At 40.4% G+C, this 24540-nt stretch overlaps 2 protein-coding genes across 2 annotated transcripts; both read right to left on the bottom strand.

Moving 5' to 3' along the window:
* Positions 1–3316: 3316 nt before the first annotated feature.
* On the bottom strand, positions 3317–13726 carry LOC311019402 (uncharacterized protein). The gene is made up of 7 exons (XM_084018784.1): positions 13102–13726; positions 10233–10510; positions 9402–9496; positions 7636–7792; positions 6891–7070; positions 5947–5994; positions 3317–5504 (listed from the first exon to the last, which is right to left on the bottom strand). The coding sequence occupies exons 2-7, from the start codon at positions 10372–10374 to the stop codon at positions 4630–4632; spliced, it is 1497 nt and encodes a 498-aa protein (XP_083874910.1). The 5' UTR covers positions 10375–10510; positions 13102–13726; the 3' UTR covers positions 3317–4629.
* A 146-nt stretch (positions 13727–13872) lies between these two features.
* Positions 13873–23199, bottom strand: LOC311019403 (synaptosomal-associated protein 25). Its single transcript, XM_084018785.1, has 8 exons — positions 23102–23199; positions 19710–19901; positions 18217–18258; positions 17684–17732; positions 16325–16436; positions 15699–15845; positions 15344–15488; positions 13873–14900 (listed from the first exon to the last, which is right to left on the bottom strand). Exons 2-8 carry the CDS (start codon positions 19788–19790, stop codon positions 14835–14837), a joined length of 642 nt encoding a protein of 213 aa, XP_083874911.1. The 5' UTR covers positions 19791–19901; positions 23102–23199; the 3' UTR covers positions 13873–14834.
* Positions 23200–24540: the final 1341 nt, after the last annotated feature.

Raw genomic sequence — 24540 nt, 5'->3', positions numbered from 1 at the left:
CATGTCTACACAATGTGCCTGTCACTGTGTTCCCTGTCTCTTTATCAGGCCAACAGTCAAGTTTTTTTTTTTTTTTTTTTACCCATTTCCTCTTCAGGTCATCACAAAGCTGCAATTTGAGCTGTTTTCTTTCAGGAGTGAAAATGGTTTGGTGAAATATGTAAATTCAAATAACGCATCATTTTATTATTATAGTCACACTTAATACAAAGATGTACCATCAATGTTCCTCATACACAATATATGCATCAATATATAAAATCAATACTATTATTATTATTATCCTGAAAAAAATTCACAGATTCCATTGAACTGATTCAATCAGTTCACACATTCGGCCTTATTCTTCACTGGTTGACCTAAAAAACAAACAAAAACAAAGTACATGAACTGTCCAGTGACAAAAGAGCATTAAGGAAGCTGTAACATGTTTGACTTTGAGTGTTCTGAAAATTATTTTCAGAATATAAACAGTCATCTTGGCTCCCTGTATGTCAGAGGATGGATTTCAAAATCCTCCTGCTCACATATAAATCACTACATGGTCTAGGGCCGAAGTATATCACTGATATGCTCCCACTACATAAGCCTTCTAGACCACTAAGATCTTCTGAGACCAATCTGTTAGTGATTCCCAGAGTAAACAACAATCACGGGAGAGCATCATTTAGTCACTATGCAACAAATGGCTGGAATAAACTTCCTGAAGATGTAAGACTTGCCCCAACTCTGACCACTTTTAAAACTAGACTGAAAACTTTAATGTTCACCATAGATTTCTGCTAAATATTTTAATGTCTGCACTGTTTTTAATTATTGCAAATAGGTTTTTATTCTCCTTTTCTTTCTGTAATGCATTTTTAATTTTGCGTTTATTTTCTTTTAATTCTTTTTTTTTTTTCCACTTTGTTGTATGATGTGAAGCACTTTGAGTCTGCCTTGTGTATGAAATGTGCTATACAAATAAAGTTGCCTTGCCTTGCCTTGCCTTAAACTGAAACTGTTGAACCTTCAAGGCACGTCGTTCTGAGGATTTTATGAGTGAGTTACGGCAAACTCATCAATCTTGTTTGATCAACTTTGCTTTTGATGGAAACATCTGAAGGGTCACAAGATGGGAAAACAAGAATATCTGTTATGCAAAATTATATAAATTGTTTAACCAATGTTTGCCTTTTTATTGGAAATAAAATCCCTTCATATTAACCAGCCCTCAAAGGAAAACCCATTCTTTAGTTAACCTGCTTGTCTAAACTGAGTCCATACCATGTAATGAGGGCAACATTTAATACTTTCTGCCAGTTTGTTCTTTGCAGCTTCTGATATTATTAATATTTGTAATAATAATAATAATAATTGTCAGTCTGTGATGGCTCAATGTGAAAAAGACTGTCAGGAAATAAGTGAAGTAACGCCTTTCGTTTCAACATCAGCTTAGATGTGCTGTTTCCTGGCCCTCTTTTAATCATCTCATCTTTTGTATGTGGTTTTTGCTCACTGGTCCAACGTTTCGTGCTGGATGTCTAGATATATAGCTGCTGATTTAAACTGCATTTAACATAATAAGTGATATGTCCATGATTTAATTTAATTTCAGGCATCCAGCAAATTATTGGACCTGGCCATCTGGGGTGTAAAAACTCATCCTACCAACAAGGTGAAAAAAGTCAAATCAAATCCACAGTAAGACCCCAATTGACAGCCTTCTGTGTATTTATGCTGGTATACTGAGTGATGTTTATCTGAATTAATGTGCAGCACTATCAGTAGTTAGTGGTCAGGTTTAATGCTGCCTTTTGACGTTGATTACTAGATAATTGGTTTTGGCAGTATTCGTCAGTACAGAGATGTGGATAAGACTTGAGTTATTTTTAGTCAATTTAACTGGAAATTGATAAAATAATACAAACAGACTCATTTATCATTGTATACATGCCCAGTATCAAGTGCACTGAATGTATGCACTCTAATTTGTAAAGCACTTTGTGACTGTTGTCTGTGAAAGGTGCTATATAAATAAACTTCTATTCTATTCTATTCTATACTCCTAAACTACACTGAACAAAAATATAAATGCAACACTTTTGTTTTTGCTCCCATTTTCATGAGATGAACTCAAAGATCTAAAACATTTTCTATATACACAAAATAATAAAAAGCTGTAGTCAAATTGTTCCAAAAGATAGCATGTTGAAACAAGTAAAAACAAAAGGGGAATAGTAGAGCATATCTAACTCATTTACACACACAGCGATGGTGCGATGGTGTAGCATCGCATTGGGTGTTCAGTATCTTGCCCAAGGGTACTTCGGCATGCCGACTGGAGGAGCCAGGATTTGAACGTCCCATCTTGTGATTGAAGGACTGTTAGCTCCAGCATGTCGAAATTTCACAGAAAAGTCACTGGATAAAATTGATTAAAAATATTGTAAAAGATGGTTAAAAAGTCATAAACAAGTCATAAAAAGTCATAATCAAATTTTTTTTGGGGGAAAAAAGTGTATCATAGTATAGCATGTTGAAAATTCACGCAAAAAGTCACTCGATAAAATTAATAATATATTGTAAAAAATGATTGAAAATTCATAAAAAAATCCCTGGTATCGTACATCAAGCATAGTCAGAATATAGTGAGTCTAAAACAGCCATAAAAAGTTATAGTCAAATTTTCATAGGCCAATTTTTCGGGGGAAAATAAATAGTATAGTATGTCGAAAAAAGTAAAAAATAAAAAATAAAAAAAATAAAAATTGTCATAGCAGAGTATATCTAACTCATGCACACTCACTGATGGAGCAGCATCAAACTGGGTATTCAGTAACTTGCCCAAGGATATTTCTGCATGGAGACCTGAGGAGCCTGGATTTAAACCTCTGAACCTCTGATTACAGCACTACGCTCTCCACCCCTGAGCCACAGCCACACAAGTATTGTAGGGTGAAAAAAAGCAGTCCACCATGTCGAAATTTCACAGAAAATGTGAGACAACAAAATTAATAAAATGTGGTAAAAAGTTAATAAGTCATAAAAAGCCACCGTGTCATACGTCAAGCAAAGTGAGCATGTAGTACATAAAATATAAAGCCATAGTCACATTTTTTAAATTTAATTCAACATATACTGTAACATATACTATATTTGTTAACACACACTGTACTATAGGGGCTTCAAGGTGGTGTCCAAAGACATGCAGGATGGCCCTGCGATGGACCTGTCCAGGGTGAACCCTGCCTTCACCCAATGTCAGCTGGAATCGGCTCCAGCCCCCCCCCCCCCCCCCCCCGCGACCCTGAATACAGGATAAGCGGTAGACGATGGATGGATGGATGGACACTGTACTATAACTTTTTTGATATGGTATAAATTGACTCGGAGCCAATCCCAGCCAACATTGGGCGAAGGCAGGGTAAACCCTGTACAGGATGGCAGTTCATCGCAGGGCAACATGAGTATTTAATGTAATTAGGAATGAATCACGTAAGAGAAAAGAGAGAATATAGATTACCAGATTGTACAGAACTGCCAACAATTAAGTCATTTCCAAACAGTTTTCTCTTCTTTTTATAATGAAGTCTTTATTGTAAGGCTTTGGTTGTTGGGAACATCACATAGCCTGGTTTGAGTAGCAGAACGTTACAGTTGGTCAGAGAGTGAATTGTAAGTAAGAAAATTGCATCATTCATGTTACTATTTTGGGCAGCAGAACATACATACTTACATGTTTCTGGGCTCAGATGTTTGTCCTAATGTATTGGTGATAAATCTGACACAACGCAAAAGATAATGGGGTCTTACAAATCTTTGCAGTTAAGTCAAGCTCATTCTGGATTAAATATGTTATCAAATTGCATTGACAAAGCGATCTGAGGAATTCACCGTTTCACCACAGTATGAGTTCTAAGTGGCCTTAATTTTGTAACTGGCAACAACAAAAATATTCAACATTTTCATTCAAAAACATCCTTAGCCAGCACATTCTGCCATTTTGAGCAGTTTCCTTTTTTTGAGTAAATCATTTTCTTCACCAGTAGTAAGTTCAATAAAAATGAAATTGTGTTTAAATCATTTATTATTATTAATCTATCAAAGTAGTTCATAGTTGCATCACATCAGAGATTCCAACAGTCCAATATTAAGATGGTGGCCGGAGGGATGCTCCCTCTCTGATGTAGAACTGGCTCTCGATCTTAAAACACAGAGTTAGTACTTTTATATCCTACTGACACATTACAGTTGCTTTGTTAATTTCCTCTCATTCATTGAGCCAGTTGAACAAAGTGTCCCAGTGCACTCAACAAGTAAAAATCGAGTCCGTTGATCTCAATTTGAGGACATTTGTAAAGAGGTGAAGATTTTAGCAGCTCAAAACACCAACTTTAAAATGTCAGTTAAGTCTGCAACGGACAAACAGTAAATATAGAATGAAAAAAAAAACAAGATTCAGTCTATGAGAACCTGGCCTGCAACTCCATGTGTTTGTGCCGCTGGGCAAACATAGTGGCTCCTAATATCAAACATCAGCCATCGCTTTTATTTTACCAACAAGATGGATGTTTATCATCGGGAACACTCCACATGTAATCTTCTCCCATTGCCACAATTTACCTGCCCAGGTTTATTCTCCATCTTTCAGAAGTGTGCGGTGGGTTGATGATGTGTTGTCAGTTGACCACTGTTGCCTTTGTCTCTCAACATAGTCAATGCTGTGTTGGAGAAATCCCTCAGAATGTCCACTGTCTCCCTCTGCAGCAGCAGAGACTCCTGCACAAACTCCTGCTGGCTTTCCACCAGTAGCTGGACAGACTGAGCCAACATCTCCAGAGACTGAGACACCGAAGTCAGAAGCATCCTGCTAGCTCGCTGCTGCTGGAGACTCTGAGAGGCCATCTGTGACACATGGTCTTGGGATCTGCGGGAAGACGCTCCGGCCGGGAGAGGGTCAGACAGGTTTGAGCCTGATGTGGATGAATTAGTGGGTTGGAGGACAGAGGAGGAGGGAGAAGGTACATGAGATTTGGATGAGGAAGTCGCAGTAGAAGCAACAGAGGAGGAAGATGCAGCAGCAGTGTTATTGGGAGCACTAGGAGGTGGTGGGATGGAGGAAAGGGAGGGTGCAGAGTGAGTGGTAATGGTATTGCTTCCAACAGATGGAGAAGAAGAGGAAGGAGGGGGAGTGAGTGAGGAGCAAGGAGCAGGGACGGAGGAGCCAGTCATGTTCAAGTTTGTGGGGGACTGCGACGGGGGAGGCGCAGCAGAGGATGAGGGGTTGTCTGAATCGGACACTGAAGGGAAAACAGAGGAGGTGGATGCCACAGAGGGAGATGGTCCGGGTGGAGGTCTGGGGGAGGTGTGGTTCTGGCTGTTTCGGGAGTAGGTATGGACTGGCCTCATCCTCAGCAAGACCTCAGGCAGGGGATCCAGGGAGATAGAGGAGGGTGGGTGATTTGAGGATGGTTGGGAAGAGAACATGGAGTCGTCGTTTTCTTCCATGTCCAGGGTACATTCTAGCAGATCACAGAGGGACACGAAAATGTATCAGTCAAGCCACAGAAGTATAGACAGTAGTATATCATAAAAACATCAAAGTGTGCCATAAAAAGTTAAGACTAAGACTTTCTAAAGGCTTTATCAACTGTTAATACTTGAGATCCCTGAAGAATCTGTATTCCCACTGTGTGGGTCCGATCGGATCATTCTTCAGTGTAACAAAATAAAGCTGTTACTTCAAAGTTAAATGTGAATAGACACTTCATTCACCATGATTATGGATGTGCTGAATTTAATTAGGAGGGTTAGGGCTTATACAATCGTTATGTACTAAATTCTTGGATAATTTGAAAATGTAGTAAGGTCCCATATCTTATTTAATTAAGATTGAAGAAAATGGTAATTTGCGTCTTTCTGCAGGGAGGAGAAATCACCAACTGTATAAAACTAAGGTCTTACCTCCATCGTCAGCCAGGTCAAAATCAGAGGAGGACTGGAAGGGATCGCCTGTAAAACATTGTCAAGCAGCTGTAAGAAATGTTGCAATGCCAAAATGTAGAATACCTCAAACTTGAAGCTAATATAGTAGGAAACAAATTCAACTTTTCAATTCAATTGTATGATTGTATGAACTGTAAGACACAGACTAATCTCACGCTTTAACTCATGATTTACAAATTAGACAAGCTTTATTTGGTCGTCTTGACAAATAAAGTTTTTTTCCCCACTGCTTGGGAATTGTGTCCCTTTCTCCTTCCTCTTGTGCAGCTCAGAAACAACCTTGACCTTTAAAAATCCTCAACTCACTATACCCACTTCAAAACGTGTGGGTGAACGGTGAAGAAAGCTGTATGGAAATTGTGCACCATGTGGCAGTTTAAAAGCCACAGTTCTGATTTTTTACATGGGCTTCTATGAGGTACTTTTCCACAGTCAGAGTATTACCAGGAGTACCAGCACGGGAGCAAAGCAATGTACTGACGTGGATGGAGGCAGCAGCATAACGTTACATAAAAAAAGGCCCACCTATCATCATTAACAGTGTAGGCTATATTGAGATAGCCTTTTCCGACAGGGGGCTGAAGCCGTTATATCCATCTATGCTGTCCACAAAGCCATCAGACTCTTAATTTAGAAGTAATTTTATCTTGCAAAACATGGGAGTTGCTGGTCTACTGCTGCCTCGATCAGTTAGTTTGAGTCATTGTGAGTTTGGTGTTTTAAAAAGCTTAGTTCAGATTCACCAAAGTCACAACAAACAAACTGACCGGTTCGAGCAGCTGTAGACAAGCACAGCTCACTATTTTCTTAGTTGCATATCAGGGAAAACAGATTATTAATTATCTGCCCTTTCACTGTCTGATGCAGAACCATTGCCCTTCTTATTATCCAGATCTTCTTACCACTAAGTTCTTTTTCTGGTGAGGAGAGGGGAGAAATGTCGAAGGAGACTCCTCCAGGTAGAGAGTGGGAACTGTCTGTCAAGCTGAGGTAGGAGTAGGATGGATGGTTGGGGGCTGGCCCTTTACTGTAAGCCTTTGAAAAATCCTCATCTTCGCCAATGTCCACGTCACTGTCGCCACCTGAAAACCAACAAGAAACTACTTAATTAAGATGAAGCAACACCTGTTCTGCTCTCCTGTGCATTTCCATATACTATTGTATTTTGCATGCAAGCTGTATAAACAATATAAATGCAAGAAATGGACGCTATAAACAAACAAACAATGTAAACAGTATCAATCATATTTACAGATATGGTGATCAATAGAGTGCAGTCTATTGTCGTTCTTGTCTGGAGAAAATTAACACCCTTTTGCGAGATCTGGCAACTAAAGTTAGCGGATATGTCTGTCAGCTATCTGATTATCTAATGTTAGCAAAAGAAAACTACGAAAACATTATGCAAATATAACGCAATTTGCTTTTATTCATCAAACAAGCAATAACCACACCCACTTTAGGAGACAGGAAATTGGCTGAGCTTTGAAATGAGTTATTAGACACAGTATAGAGGAGATGGTGGTTCTCCAAACTGGGGACATGCCAACTGCCATCTACACCGACTATGCATGCACACCGACAACAAAGGTGCTACCATAAAACCAGATTTCACAGACACCCCGCCCTTCGATTGCTTCTCCTCACCTCCTCTAGGACTCATCATTAGTATCTTATTGACCATCCTCTCCACAGGACCCATTTTCTTCTTCCTCAGGTTACTGCCATTGGGGCCCCGGAGGGCTACGGCTCGTCGCTTTCCATCACATTTGAGGTCAGCCCATTTCTTCATGATCTGACGCACCTGTGAGAAAATGAAACCTCCTTTAAAAATTCTCCCATGATGATACAATATTTTTATTGAAAAATCCTACATATGTACGTGTATGAGCCTGCTACTATTACAGCTCTTTCCGATTGCTAAACGACAGCGGGCACAACTGAAGCTACATGTGCAAAACTCTAACCACAGTCAGTTCATGTGGACCAAACTCTAGCTCGTCTTTCATTGCTTGAACACAGTTTCCAAAACTCTACACACTTCTCTCCTGACTTTGACCACAACCTGCACCACACTGTGGCTTTACAGCACGTTGTCGCCGTCACTCAAAACTGTAAACCACACACACCACCAAGACTTTCTGTATTGCAATTATAGAATATTTACGTAACAGTTTCTACTGTAAAATATATTTTTACAATTGGACATTGTTCTGAGTGACAGTGTGTGTTGTTGTCGCCATGACGATTGTTCACAGTGTTCGCTGCACTGAGTCTGTTTTGCAGTGGATGTGAACAGTTTAGCTCAGGTGAGTGTTGGTGATGCAGACTGTGTTAGAGTTTTGCACATGTAGCTGCAGTTGTGTCCGCTGTCGTTTAGCAATCGGAAACATCTGTATGACAACCTCTACTAATGCTTCAAACTACTGCTGAAAAGTGCTGAAACAATAAGTGGATTAGATTGGACACTAATTGCCAGCCATTTTGATTATAAATTAGTCATCTAGCAACAATACAACCCGGTTCAATACCACACGGTAGTAAATTGATTAGCTTTAAATTGGGCATCACCTTAGGCTCTGATAAATATGGGGGGTATTTTAACTCTCTTCAAACTTGATTAATGAAAAAAGTAATACTACTACAATTGCTTATCCTTCTATAAGCAAGATAACCTGATAACAGGATAGAAAAAAATATATTTCTGCAAGACAATCCCCCCCCTAATTTTGGCTGCTGTTGTGAATTAAATATTAATACCTATAATAATTTGTATAAATGACAAAAAAATAAATAAAAACAATTTAAGAGGATGAATCAGTCTTTGGTTTAACTGGTCACAACTAGGGATGTGAATCTTTGGCTTCATAGAGATTCGATTAACGACACAGTAGTTGGCGATTCGATTCGAGGACAATTTTTTTCTTTTGGAACGATTCCATTCGATTCAGTAACTTGTAACGAAAATTCTATATCCATGAAATAAACATGCAATAATGCGAGGGAGACTATCTGTATTCTTCTGAAAGGTGAAAAATAAACAGACCACAGAATTACTTATTTAACACATTTATTCTATAAAAAAGTAGTCCTGCATAATATTTTATGCTGAATACAAAAATGTAATGCTCAGTTCTTTTTTTTTTTTTACATTTTTCAATAGACTACATGCTGGATGAGGAGAGAGTGTCTTAAAAAAAAAATCATAATTAAGAATCATGATTCATACGATTAAAACGCATTTATATCGATTATTGGTGAAGCCAAAACGATTCATTCTATTTATTTATTTTAGCAGATCGATTTAGTTGAATCGGTAGGACTGACAATCGATCCATCGATGCAGCGAATGCAACTAGACTTAAACCTCTAGTCACAACCGATTGATAAAAGCAATGATTACAATTACAAACCTCTCTGTGATTCTCTCCCAGACTGTTGATCTGATTGGTGATTTCAGCCCAGGTCTGTTTCTTGGCTTCAGCCGAAACACCTTGGTTAAACTTCCCTACAGGGAGTGAGATATATGAAGTGAGACATCAGTCCTGGTCATCTTTAAATATTCTATACGATGGTGGTATTGGAGGTCAAACATCTGACATGCAGTAAACTAGGGCTGGACCAATGATAATGGAACAAACATAATAGAATGCGTTGGGTCGCACTATGCAGAAAATAAGTCTTTCAAAATGCCACCTTCCAGCTTATTTGGAAGTTGTAAGCAGTTCGTAAATGCGGAAAACTAAATGACTTTGTTTCTTCGTATTGACGTCGCGGTGTAAGATTCTATGTTTGCAGATGTGTGTCTGTCATATTGGAGAGAATCTAAACAGCTCTATGCCAAAACATTCACCCGAATATTCACAACTTCCTCGGGGAAATGCAGACTCCAATGTATGAACAGGCAACCATCATTTAGAATTTCAACCTTTGCAAGTTTCTAAAAAAAAAATTATGTTTCTATATCTAATGAACACAATGACAATTTCAATCATTTACAGGCCTGGGAAACACTTTTTCTAATTTCATTACTTTTCCAGGTATTTTATGACCGAGGGAACCCTGTCCTGGCGTTATAATAATAATAATAATAACAATAAAACACTAATTACATCCTTTTTTCTCTCCAAGGAAGATAATTGATCATTACTTTTCAGTAATGTATGGTGGATACACTCCTCAACAGGCCCACACCAATAAAGATAATCTGCTTCCGAAAGCAACACACAGTCCTTTCTACTCACTGAGGATGATGTATCTGTTCCTCTTCACCGCCTCCAGCAGCAGTTTGACCTCAGTGAAGGAGAATCTTGGTTTGAGTCTCGACCCTCCTCTCGATCCCCCCACCTTAAACTCCTCGTCATCCTCACGCCACGAGGTCGACATGGTTCCACCGTTGCTCGTCCACTCCTCCTCTTCTTCTTCTGACGGCCTACTACAACTCAGCTCGGTACCGAGTGCAAATCCACCGTCCTCCAAGACTGTCTGGTTCTAATCCACCTGCCAGTCCGGACAGAAGAACCTGCAACAAATGAGAGACCGAGAGGAAACATTAAGATGAGAGCGAGACAGAGAACACACAATGTTTAAAGATGAACTAACTAAAAAGAAATAAGAGCTCAGCTTCTGAAACACGCAATGCACCAAACATTGCACTCTACTACAGACCAACTTGGCACCATTATTGCTTTAGTGCTGTGCTTTTGACTGTGAATATGTCATAATATATATTATATATGAGAATAAGCAATAACCGATCGAGCTATTTCACTGTTAATCCGAGTCATTTAAGGGAATATCTGCCATTACAGAGTGCAGATGCAATACTTCTAATTTCCTAGATAATACAGCTGCACAGTGCACACTTCAGTTATTAAAATCAATCTGATGTATATGAATTGAATAGCCCTGCATTTCATTAAGAAAACAATTACCTTCATCTAAATTGTTCTTTAATGGGTTTTTCTTGCAATATTTGCATGAAAGGGTACTTAAGGGATTAATCAATTACCAAATGAGTCTGCAATTATGTATATGTCAATCATTTCTCATGGTACACTCACAGATATACACACATAGAATATATGGCAATAACAGAGGTGAATGAAGAGGAATCTTAATGTTTTCTGGGAGTTTCGATCTTCCAGATGGATATGAGGAGGGCCAATTTTGCATGTGTATCATAGGTCTGTCATTCAGTGTGAGATTCGAGATCTCGACTCGGTCTCGTCCTGCCTTGGACTTGACATGGTCTCAACCACTCAAGTCTTGCTCTTGCCTCAATAAACTTGAATCTAGTTCATGACTTGGTCTCGGGTTTCTTGACTACAACACTGCCTAACACAACAGCTGCTCATGTCGGCTTCGAGTCATAAGTTTCCATTGTGAAGAAACCTTAACCTCAACAATGGAGAAGAAAATACCATGACGGTGGTCGGAAATCTACGGAGAAAAACACTAATAGCAGTCGTTGAAAATCCACATATTTGAGCAGTACACTTCTGTAGAGTTGACTGGAGTCGTTTTTTGGGGCATTTACCACGGAAATCTAGTTTTTTCCCTTCAGGTTGTGGCCCTATACTGCCTCCTGCTGGTTGGATTTTATAATAATAATAATAATAATAATAATAATAAAAAAAAACCTTGTGGAGAATTACAACCAAAGATGCATTATGATTTTGTTATATTGTGATAAGGGGGTCAAGCTTTATCAAATGAAAAAATACACAATGAATCTGCTTTTTAGAGTTTATACTTAGATAGGGGTTTTTATGACAACATTTCCTTCTGTAACACATGCCCTAAAACACCTGGATTACCATTGAAACGTTTTTAATCACTTGCCACCAAAGCTTGATTGTATCCAGTCAGATGTCTGAGAGGACTATTTATATCTGAATGGTCTTTGATACTTTTAGAAAGTCCTCTTTACAGAGTGTTAGTCTGGGTCAAGCACTAGTGGCATATCAGCTCAACAAACTATGGAATGATAAATTACTGTTTAAACCTCTTCAATCTAAACACTGAGTGGACTAACTCAATATTTAGAGCCCCATTGCACCGTTGTGGGTCAATAATGATCGAAAGTCACTGGACAAACAAGCTTTTCTGGACTGGAAAATCAACACCCAAGTCCCAACAGTATTCCCCGGTTACTGTGGGGACATCGACTACATGGAAGCTTTTGGGGACAAGACTATTTCAAATCTGAATAACAAATTTGGTGTATGACTTAAATAGACCTTAAATAGTATGACTGTTAAGATAGTAATTATTGAAGGAAAGAAGAAAACCTCAATATAAAAGCTGGTTCACGTCATCATTTGATTTTATTTTGTCTGTACCTTGCCAACTTATTAAATTTGTTTATTTTGGGGGGTTCATTCCGCCACTTCTCTGTTATGTTTTGTAATATATTCTGGCACCGAAAGCCTGGACCTATATCTACAACAAATAAATCTCAAAATACTATGTTGGGCTAGTCATGCGTCTCCCATTAATCTGACATTAGTTTTATTATATTCCCCCGTTTTTTCTTGTTATTTGTTTATCCAGTTTAGAACAACAGGCCAGCTTACAAACGCAGTCAAAATGTATGATACGTTCAACTTCTGAGAACTCATTATGAACTGATTTGAATAACATTGCGTTTTCTCAGACCACGTGGCCCGTCTGAGCCAATCAGCTGCGATCTTCTCGTGTCTTTGTTGAGCTCGTGCCTGCCTCTCCCCCTACTGCTCGTGCCTAGCGGCACAAGGAGCAGCCTCGACCCGTTCCGCCATCTCTGTCAGCTACACGTTGTTACGTCAAAACAGCGGAACACAATCTACGGCGAATTTCGGTAAACGTGTGGATTTATCGACGGTGCGAAACGCGCGTTTGCAACGCAGCGTGTTTTGTTTGTGCGCCGAGTAACGTTAACGGCTAACGTTACGCGACAATCGGTGGTCGAGATCGAGTACGAAATGTCTCGCTCCGGCGCTACGCTCGTTTTTCGTATTGTAGCTACAAATGCTACCTGCATTTCTACGCTGAATTATACTGTTGCCGATGTTATCGATGATTAATATTGATGTACGGTGTGAAAGGGCTGAATATGTTGAAAATAATTACCAGGAAAAATGGCGATGTTCTCTCCCTCCCCTCCTTCCTCCGAGGTTCTCCCGAAAGTTCGGAGTGTCGAGAACAACGGAACTGCGCAGACTCCGATTTTTTTTTCCTCCCTTGAACGCGCAACATTTTCATGCTGCTGCGCGCCCCCAGCTGCCCAGATACAACGTGCACCAATCACTCCCATTCTAAAATAAATCAAACGCATAACTCAGAAATTATGCGCAATTAACAATATTTCTTAGTATTTAATGAGATCAAATCTCCTCACGATGCTGATAATTGCTCCAGACAACCTCCCACTATTGACCTAATTAATAAGTCCACAGCCATACATGCCATTTCTTATTCATAACGGGTTTAGCATTTGATCACTGTACACGCTCTCTGGTTGCGCAATTTTATCTTGGTAGTGTTAAACCTGCTGCGTGAAACGCATTGAGGGCTTCTTGGGTCAATAAAGGTCATCAGCTTAATTATACTAATATATTACTAATAACCACACCATTAAACATCATAGTATCTGAATTCCACATTTGGGCTACTCCACACCAATGTTGGCTGCCAACGCATCCATGGTACCTAATGAAACACTGTCAACCAAACAAAAGTATGTAATTGGCTGTAATTAAAAATACATACAACCACAATATATTTGCATTTAATATACAAGAAATTATGTGATTCATATGAGATTTGACGGTGTCAGCAAAAACCTTGATGAGATCAGATTCCCTTGCAGATGTTGGAATAAGATTAGAGAGACAGCAACAATTCAGCGTCATTTCACCACCATTTTATATCCACATAGAGAATAAAGAAGATGGAGAGACCAGGAAGAAGAGCAGGTTCCACTTCTGTCCGCTTGGTGTCGCCAGAGATCTTCCTCTGGTGACAAATACGTGTTTCCTTCCTCTGCGCAATACCCAGCAGCGCCTGCAGAGGGCACCATCATGCACGTGTTTCATTCTCTGGACTTGAGAGAGGGGGGAGGGGTGTGTTATACAATCATGTTTACATTGGGTGAAGGGGGGTTTCTGATAGTTATGCTTTTTTTTAGAATATCGGACACATATCCTGCACACAAGGAGTTGTTAGAGTTTTGTTTTTCAATTATCTGCCCGATAGAAGTAATAGGCCATTTATTGGCTTTAGATGCACGCCCTGGCCCACGGACCCGTCTTTGCTGTGTTGTTCTCCAAAGACGGACCCGTCTTTGCTGTGTTGTTCTCCAAATGTTCACTTTTTGTGAAATTACTTCTTGATTTGTCTGATTCTGCTCTCTGCTGCTGCTGCTGGTGGTGATGATGCCGCTGTAGTGACCTGGTTTCCCCACAGGGATCATTAAAGCTTCCAATGATATCACTAACTGAGTGGCGGCAGAGGCCACCTTGAGAGGGAATACGGAGTGTGGAATGTAAAGGGACAAGCACCTTGCTGTGAAATTGTTGGTTCATTTCAAAATGATAATGTCATATTACTATCTCCCCTACTATCACAATGAAAAAAAAAAAACAGGAACATGAGATAAGACATAATTAACACGTCACTACTGAGAATCAGTCTCTATAGGAGTATCACAGCAATAATATTACACGAAGGAATACATGACTCTAAAAATGGCCTATGGACAGTAGAGAATAACAGCAGCAACACGTTGGCACAGAACGCAGAAGCATAGTAATTGCAAGTAGGATCAATTAGTAGAAAAAGAGTGTTATGGAAGTGTGCTCCTTCTATCGTTTCATGAGGTTGTTGGCTTTCTGGTTGGCAGCATCGATGCGGGAAACGTTGAGAATAGCCTAGAGAGAGACAAAAAAGAAACAGGAAGTGTAAATAAGAACCTGAGTGATGGCACCACTGGAGCTCTCTCAAGTTATAATGGCTTGGCTAACCAAGGCTCCCCAAAGCATGCTGTGCAAGCCGCCGAACCAAATAAATAAAAGCAATGGTAAGATTTGTTGCATGGTATAAATATATGAAAAACAAATTAGTCAGAATAAACTATGTATTTCTTTGCGTCTCTTACCACAGGAGTGTGCTGCTTTCATCTCTCTATTTCTTTTGTTTGCAGCTCATCATAACACACTAACATGTGCAAGAATAATGGACTGAAAGGATGAATGAAACAGATTCTGTTCATATTTGGTGTCATACGATGCTACGTGGTAATTTTTTGTGGCCTATTGTGCTGTTTGTCTATACTTTATGAAACTTGCCAAGTGTTGCAATGTGACAGCAGTACCTTTCCCTGTATGCGATCGATCTGCACGTTCTGCATGTCTATCTCGTTGCCCATGTCCAAGGCCATGCTCTTCAGGTTTCCGATGATGCTGCCGACATGAGTCAGGTTCTCCTCCATCTCGTCCTCACGAGCATCGTTAGTCACCCTGAGATGGAGCAAAGAGTGTGTGTGTTTGTGTCCTGCGTTTGGTCAGCTGCCGGTATGACTGATGACTGGTGGTATTACATTACATTACACAGCTGCTTCTCCGAACAGACAACCAACCTACAATAACACACTTCATTAATCAATCTCTCTCTCTCTCTCTCTCTCTCTCTCTCTCTCTCTCTCTCTCTCTCTCTCTCTCTCTCTCCACCTCCGTATATGTCCTCCACTCATGATCATTTGCTCCCTCTCATCAACGACTCGAGACGACGGCGGCTGATTGGACACAACGCCATCCTGACCGGAGCCTCCGCCCCAAACGGCTTTGTATGCGCCGCTCTCCTCAAAGGCCTTCAGTCTGAGAGAGAGAGAGAGAGAGAGAGAGAGAGAGAGAGAGAGAGAGAGAGAGAGAGAGAGAGAGAGAATGACCTTATGAATGTCTTTCTATCGTCCACCCTGTTAACCACACTGCACTGATACTGGTAACCAGCTGCAGCACAGTCAAGCATGGTACCTTTCCAGTATGGGTACAGCAGTGGTCCCTTTATTCAGCAGAGATGACAAACATGTTGTACGATGATATCTAACCAGCAGAAAATACAGCAACGTAAGCATGCAACAAAAGAAGCAAGTCATTCACGAAAAAATGGTTTACCGCATAATCTGACACATTTATTCAAGTGTTTCTCAAAATGTTGACTGCTTTCTTCTGGGGGGAATCATTATATACTTACCTCAGAATGTAGCAGTAGAGCAAACACACACACACACACACACACACACGCACACACACACACACACACACACACACACACACACACACACACCTCTACCTACTTATCACAGGAGCAGAGGCCACAGCACTTGCCCAGGTCAGTCAGGTTTTTCTCTGCCTCCTTCATATCAGAGTTGATCTGTTCCAAGCCCTCCTCTATACGCTCCAACTGCTCTATGGGAGGAGAAGGTGGCGGCGGAAGAGGATGATGCAGGAGTAGGCAGGAGGAGAGGAAGAAAGGCAGAACAAAAGTGGACATGGAAAAGGAGGGGAAGGACGAGGGGGACGTGAAGGTGAGGCGAGATTCAAAGTGTGAGTGAAGTGGGAAAGGAGGTGGGAGAGGAAGGTATAAGGGGAGGTAGAGTATGTGGCCGTAGAGAAGAAGGAGGTAGGTGGATGGAGGTGAAGGGAAGAAGAAAGCAGAGAAAGATGTAAGCAAAAGAGTAGAAGGAGAAAGGAAAATAGAAAGAATGGAGGGAGAGGTGAGGAGGGTGGAGGGGAGCAGCAAAATAAAATCAACAACTATTTCCTAAAGCTCCACGGCTGAACTGAAAAAAACACCCAGCAGCAAAGTAAAAACCTAAGAATCCACTCACAAATGATAAAAACGTCACTCTCCACTAACAAACAGGGTCAAGCTAAGCCATATTGTGCGTTGATGTGCCGGCTGTTTGCACCCTGACCTCAGTGCCCAGTTCTATCGTCCATCTCAATCTGTTTCTGGTTGATTGGTAAAATGTTTATCGAAGATTGGACCTGAGGAGGTTTGATTGCAGCGTTTGCAAATCTTCTTATTGTGGAACCAATGAAAAACCCTTATTTTAGGCTTGTTTAATGGAACTGGGCACCAGTATGTTTTATTTGGGCCACCAGTTGGGTGAAGGTGCAGATCCCGAACACCAAGACCTACTTCCTGATTGGCCAGATACACAGGCCACAGCACTGGGCCATGTCTGTCAGGTTCTTCTCGGCCTCTCTCATGTCTCTGTTGATGGAGTCCATGCCTTCCTCAATACGCTCCAACTGCTCTGTTAGGAACAGGAGCTCGGCTTTATTGTGTCGTAACAACAGAGATGGACAGTATGCTACAGATGGTGTGAATAGGACTGATAGGATTGGTGAAGGGCATGTTCACACCAACATATCCACACCATGCTGACAATCCCCATCAATTAAAGCTCAAATCTGAAGGAATGTGAAGCTAACTAAAACAGGGGTGTCCAATCTTTGTGCTAAACTGGGTTTAACACGTCACAGAACAACTGTAACGCTATTGAAGAGATTAATATAATATTGATCTCTAGATATCTACATATTGAACTCTCTCCCCTTTTTTGGGGAAAACAGACCTTTCTAATTTAACATGTTGGACAAGGCTAAAAAGAGGAGGATTGAAAGAGTGATCCAACAGAAGTGATTACCTCCTTGTTCATCCAACATAACCACAGCTCTGATTCCAGCATCTTTACTCTGCAGGAAGAAGCAAACACATAAGTACTGAGTACACATTACTAATAGCTGTTATGCCCCATGATTTCCCTTCTTCCAGGCAGCCAATGGTTTCAGCGCAATTGTGTGAAAGTCAGTGTGAAAAAACGTGCAGAGAGATTATATAGTGATGTATACAATCAGTACAAAGTGATGTTTGGCTATCTGGATGACAGACTTTGGGTATTTACTGGCCAAACCATTGTACATGTATCCAAGACTGTCTAACAAGCATGCAGCTGTGTCATCCCAACTCTCCCCTCTTTTGATTTCAATAATGTCAAAGCACAAACTTGCCTTCAAACTTGCATCTTACAGTCACTCACATCCCAGAATGTGCCTCGTTTAACAAATATGTTTGGGTGTTTCCTCTTGTGGAAACAACAGTGAAAGGATGACTAAGGTAAAGAAGATGATGCTAACATGCTGCTGTATTTACATATATATTTGTGTGTTGTATATTTACCTCCTCCACCAGCTGCATCATCCGCCTTGTGCTTTCCAAGGACTGAAAAATACAAAAAACATCCAGTACGATCAATATACAGTCAGCTCAACATGCAATCATGGACAGTTTGTCTACAGGCCAGACTTATAAAATAAAGTATTGTCTAAAAATATGTTCCTTTAAAGGAGTAAATAATGAACAATGAATTGCATTAATGCACAAAAGGTTTAAACTTCCGTTTACGTAAAAGCCAACGTAAATAGACAATTTATAAAAACTGTATTATATATACTGTAGCTATATGGTAAAACAATTGGACCTTAGAATACTGTTTTGCTTAACTTAAGGAAAAGCATTAAGAAAGTTAAAACCCAGAAGTAATAATGACCTGCGATTATCCTTAACTTTATTTCAATCACATACTTGAAACATGACATCTGGATTTAAGCCATCCTAAGCATTTAGTGGGCTGCTGTAAAGCAACCTGGGCTTCAGTGTCTCGCTTAAGGATATGTCGACACACAGAGAGTGGGAGCCGGTGATCGACCATGCGCAAAAGGACATCCCGGTCTACCCCCTGAGCTACAGCTCTCGCACACGGAAATTCTCTCTCCAGTCTTTTTGCCCCATGCTGTGTCTGTGTGTGTGCAGGTGTGTGAATATATTGTGTAAATATCATGTTAATCCCTGGGGACTTCCCCACCGAGGGGATGATGAGGTGATAAATAGCTTTGACCTGCAGTAACCTTTAAAGCCCAATGGTGTGTGGATGTGTGTGTGTGTGTGTGCGTGTGTGTGCGTGTGTGTGTGTGTGTGTGTGTGTGTGTGCGTGTGCACAGGCGTGTGTATTTAGCTCCACACAGACTATATGACCTCATCCCTGCCTGTTGTCTCTCTGCAGGCGGTGTCACTGGGAGACCAGTTGTCTCTATGACAACCAGGTGAGCCAGGTATCCTCACAGGGACACTCCCCTCAGGCAGATCACTGTTCTCTGTGGCTCACAAGAGGTTGTGACACATCAATAACACTAAGCAATCACTTTGGACTGTAGGTTGAATAAATGTCTCCTTTGGCTCTGGGAACCTGTAATGTGCACTTTTTAGAATGTTCTTACATTTTGAATAGTAAGTTCACTAATTGACAGATCACTTAATAATGAAAATAATCTTTAATTGCAGCCCTTGGTTTATATGTTCTACTGTGTAATAATATGAATTGAGGGAAAGTTAATTGCCAATGAGCAGAATTGATAAACTGATTGTCTGAGGGCTAGGCTGCAAAATATACATACTTATCCAAACGCACAATGAGGCCAGAACACAGTGAGGGAAATCAAATCTGTGGATTTGTGAGGTGACAATCTATTACAAGGTCTGTGTTTATCTGACACCTTAATTATTCTCAATGGGGAAATCCATCTTGTAAAAGAGTTTCTTCAATCATTAATGAAGTAATTGAACCACTTGGAGGGGAACCTTCTAGATGTTCTGGGAAAATATCCATTCCTTACCTCATCTGTGACCTGGTTGGCTCTCCTCTGCTGCTCCTGCTGCTCCGTCAAGATGGGCGGGTCTGACGCCATGTCGGCCATCCGTACGTGTGTGTGTGTGTGTGTGTGTGTGCGTGTGTGTGTGTGCGTGTGTGTGTGTGTGTTCAGTCCAATGTGACCAGATTAGGCTGCAGCATCAGGTGGTTTTGGCACCTGGAGAGCAGAGTGACACCAAGTTGATTTGTAATGACTGACTACATAATTTTCTGTTTAAACTGTTTGAACATCTCAATCAATTCATCTTCCCTCAACTGTAACAATAAACAGTTTGATTGCATATGTTTGAAAAAGTAAATACCGGTAGCTACTCAGCCGATATTTTCCCAAGCTGTTTCCCAAGTCCCTGTCTTTCGAGAGCACTGGAAATCAGCAAGATAATTTCCCTTGTTAGCGCTGGAGATGTAGTTTAACAAAACATTTTGAGACCAAATGTTAAACAAACAAAGTCTGAAACAAAAGTCTGAGTGATGTTGTATAACCAGATTTCCCAAATCAAGACTTCAAAGTGTTTGGCCAGAGTTTATGTGACAATCCAGTTGTGACTCTATTGTCTTTTTGAAGGACACTTTTTTAATTTTCCAGGGCAAATTCAAGACTTTTAGCTTTTAGTGTCCATCTAGCTACCAAATTGCAAACCCAGAGGTATTCAATGTTGACAACAATGTGAGAGAAAATACTTATATTTGATGTAACCAGCAAATGTTTGGTATTTGTCTGACTGACTGACACAAAATCAGTTTAACTATAGTATCAAAGCACTAATGAAGACACTCACAGACGTGCCTTCAGCCCAAAAACACCCATTGTGATCTCTAAATGTATTTATGTAAATGCAGCAAGTTATTTCACTAGTTCCAGGTGTACTGAGTGTAACTGTGTACTTGAATGTATGTAATAATCAGTCTGCTCTAAGAACATCCAATTTCACATCTGTCCTCCTGCAGATTTTTAGACAGTCAAACAGATGTTTGCATGTTTGTGAGTAATATTTTTGCCACTAACAGTGGAGAAATGAAGCAATAAGCAATCACCATGACTCAGACAACAGTAAAAACTACATTTCTCTTTAAAGGCACAATATGTAGGACATTCAGAGTTGTCTCCTCCTCCCGTCTCAACAAGGGTTAGGGTACTGGCCAACCCCACGTTAATTTTGGCTTTGAGACCAGCTTTGTGGTTTTTCGGTGCTGTTACCCCCATTTTGGTCACTTCGTCTTGGATACATACAATCTGGCACCTGGTTGCTACACGTTTATCAAGGCTGACGCCCAGAAACATTACAGCAAAATAAGAAAAAACAGGCAGAGGGCAGGGCAGATGCAGACACCGCCACACACCTAGTGGTTCACAAGCATCACTGTATAAAACATGGACGTAGTCTCCCACAGGTTTTTGAAGAGTCAAAGTGAAGCTCAAAGTGGGCGCCAGCCGTCACCATCTGGACTAATACAAAAATGGGCAAAGAGGTGGAGTATGGATGAAGCTCAGGCCCTCCTAGCTCGAAGGTACCAAGACAGCTAAGGCCAATTAGGTATATGACTCTGTGTTGGCTAAAGTTAACCAGGTTGTCATGTTGCTCCCGGTGCTAAGATTTAGTTAGAATTTCAACTAATGAAAAGTCAGCACAGGATGCTCAGCGTACAATTTACTACATAGCAAGCCATATTATTTGTTCGATATCTGCATGAAACACCACAAACGCGGCTGGGAATGTTAGCTCTCTATCAATGGCACTAAGTTCTTTGATTCAAGTTAGCTGAGGTGACACCTAGCAGACAGCTAGCAGCTGTGACAGCACCAGGTGGCAACCTCTGGTTCTGAAAATTGAAGCCAACCCTGAAAAGTGAACTCTGGTTGCAAAAAGAAGTCTGATTGCATGGAAGTCAATGACTTCTCTCTCGATTTATATTTCAGTAAACATTGTAAGCATGAGTTCATGGTCTCAATCGCTAGTTTCAAGTCTTCTTCAATACAGCATGATGTTCATTTAGTGAATTATGTTCCCATATAAAATAGTAAAATAGACGATAAAGTAGGGAATGCTTTAGGGCTACCTCTTGATTGACAGGTCACTACCACAGCGTTACCGCGGCCTAACTACCTTCTCTACCACGCTACCAATGCAATTAGGCTAGCCTATATGCTAAGATTGCTTAAAAACAACAACTTTGTAAACAGCTTCACACCAGAAGCCTGATACCTATTGCAATATCTGTCAAAATAATTGAAATTGGTTATCTCTTCAAAATCATTCAGCCTTCCTTGCAAACAGCACGTCATGGACGTGACAGGAACTGCAGCCAAAGCCCAATACGCACCATCAGCATCAACGCCCGTCAGGGAGCAAGGCACAGTGTCAACAGTCAGAGAGAGCAAGCAGGTTTGTGAACAAGCAGATAGTAAACAGTGAAGCCTTCCTGCCACCTGGCGCACACACGGCTCCTACTGCTGATGTGTGTGTAGAGCCTCAAACTCAGAGCCCAAGCCTGTACAGCTGGGTGGGGAACCTTTAGAATATGGTTTGAGCATAGTATTGCTCATACTGGACTGTTTTAGCAGAGTTTAGTGACATTATCTCCGTCTTCACCTCTTGGGACAGAAACCTGTATTTTACCATCGCCGCCTGTCCTGTTTGTTACATCTTAACATCAGATTTACAGTTTCAACGACTGAACCTTTTAGTAGTGTGTGTGTGTGTGTGTGTGTGTGTGTGTGTGTGTGTGTGTGTGTGTGTTTATATTGACAGAAAATAAATTTTGTATAGCACATGGAGTTCTTGCAGTGTAACTGGTTGAAAATATGTAGTATTGATTTGACCTGGGACTTTTTTCCGTATATGCCCACAATCCAAACTGTTTGGACACCCTTGCCAGTCCAGAGGGAATTACTCTGCCAGCATGTGTTGATTATAAAAGTTCAAATGTGCACATTTTAAAAAAGATAACAGTGATGGCAGTTGAATGAGGAGTTATTGAGGAAGCTACGTCAGTGAACGAGGACAGATCTGACTACTGTTTACACTGAGAGACACAGAAACCCTCGCTGTAGCTTATCATTTTAAATGAATGTAATGCTGATTGGTAAGTAAACTAATCCAGTTTAGCATGTTAGCTACAAGAGATTGCAGCCTACGAATTGAATGTTGGTTAAGTTCAAGTCTTTCTAAACTTTGCTTAACACTTTGCTATTTTTGCAATTTCCACTTTACAACTAAAATCGACTGTTTTTGTTGACCTGCATTGCAGCGAGTTGAAACGAGACTAGGCAGGCGGATGAAGCTACTTTAACGATATCTTCATGTATTTCTCTCTCTATGAATAAAGTCTACTGGGATGAGAAATCATAACTCCTACCGTTCATCGGCTCTTCTTTAGATTCTCTCCGAGTTGTTGTCCAGCTAGTCCGCATTAAAACATCCGCAGCAACCTGTTGTTCCTCCTCAGCATCTCTCGCTCTCTGCCATCTGCACCGCCCCCCTCCTCGCCCACACCGGCCCCGACCCGCCCCTCACCAAACGCACCACGGCGTCGACACCATGGTCCATACATTCAAACTAAATAACAAAAAAAGTGTTATTATGGGGATTTTAAAAGACACGTCAGATTAAAATCCAACCCTCGTCAAATCACTAAAATAAATATAGCAGATATGAGCTCATTTTATAACCGATATTACATATATTCATATCTGAAATACACACAATATTTTTCAAATCTGATATAATCTGATATGAAGATATACAATACTTTACTGATCACCAAAGGAGAAATTCTGTTAATGCCATGCAAGATCAAACAAGTCTGATCTCACATTCACATCATATTCATTCATACTAAAATTAGTGTAATATGTAGCCTATAATAATATACACGTTTTTGGCCATGAACTGGACGTGGTTTTAAAACCTGAATACAGTTTTTTGGGGTTTATTTAAATATTTGCTCAAGTGACAAATTATGTGGAAGACACATTGAGAAATGTCTGGAAAATTCAATGTAATTAAATAGTCCTCACAGAGGTGTATGTGTGTGTGTATAATGTAGCAGGCAAGACCGTTGTGTTCCGAGTTATATTAAACACCTTTGACCTTTATCAACATTACTGACATCCATGCCTGTATAAACCCTGCGGCTGCGACACATTAGTGCCTTTAAACGACTTGATAAATACAGTTAACCAGTAAAAAATGTATTGAAAAACTGGAGATTGGAAGATTGGAATCCTGGCTGTGACAAACTGTCCATGGTGTGTGCAAAGAAATCTGTGAGAAAGTTTTATTCCTGATTTAATAGTGTTCAGTTCTGATATTGTGGCATAGTGTCTTCTTTTGTTGGTCTCTTACTGCGTTGTTGCCAATCTTCACCAGGAAAGTCAGGACAAATATTTTATCTAAATTGTAGCTTTTGAGGTTTAATCAAAGATTAAATAAAATAACATGTTCATGCTGAAAATGTATGGGTTATACCCTTCAGGAGGGCTGTTACAAAAAGCAGAGTCATGATTGTATTTTTGGGACACTATCACTACAAACTCAACATCCAGTGTCTTGTATGGACATGGTGTAAATCCAACTTCATGAAAATGTTTTCTTCAAGCCATTTGTTGCCTGGAAGCTATTTTCTGTCATATTGAAAGTAAAACATCGGAAGTTCCCTTTTTTATTTGGAATGGACAGAGAAAGTCACAGGCAGTGAAGGACACAATTGCGGAACTGTTTCCCACATTGAGAAAAACAACTTGCATGAAAATCCGAAAGCAGTTGTCACACCAACAAATTAGCTGCACACGTAAA

The sequence above is a fragment of the Eutrigla gurnardus genome (assembly GCF_963514095.1).
Source record: "Eutrigla gurnardus genome assembly, chromosome: 10".
Taxonomy (NCBI): domain Eukaryota; kingdom Metazoa; phylum Chordata; class Actinopteri; order Perciformes; family Triglidae; genus Eutrigla; species Eutrigla gurnardus.
Note: the sequence above shows the minus strand (reverse complement) of the source record. Positions and strands in the feature narration are given on the sequence as shown.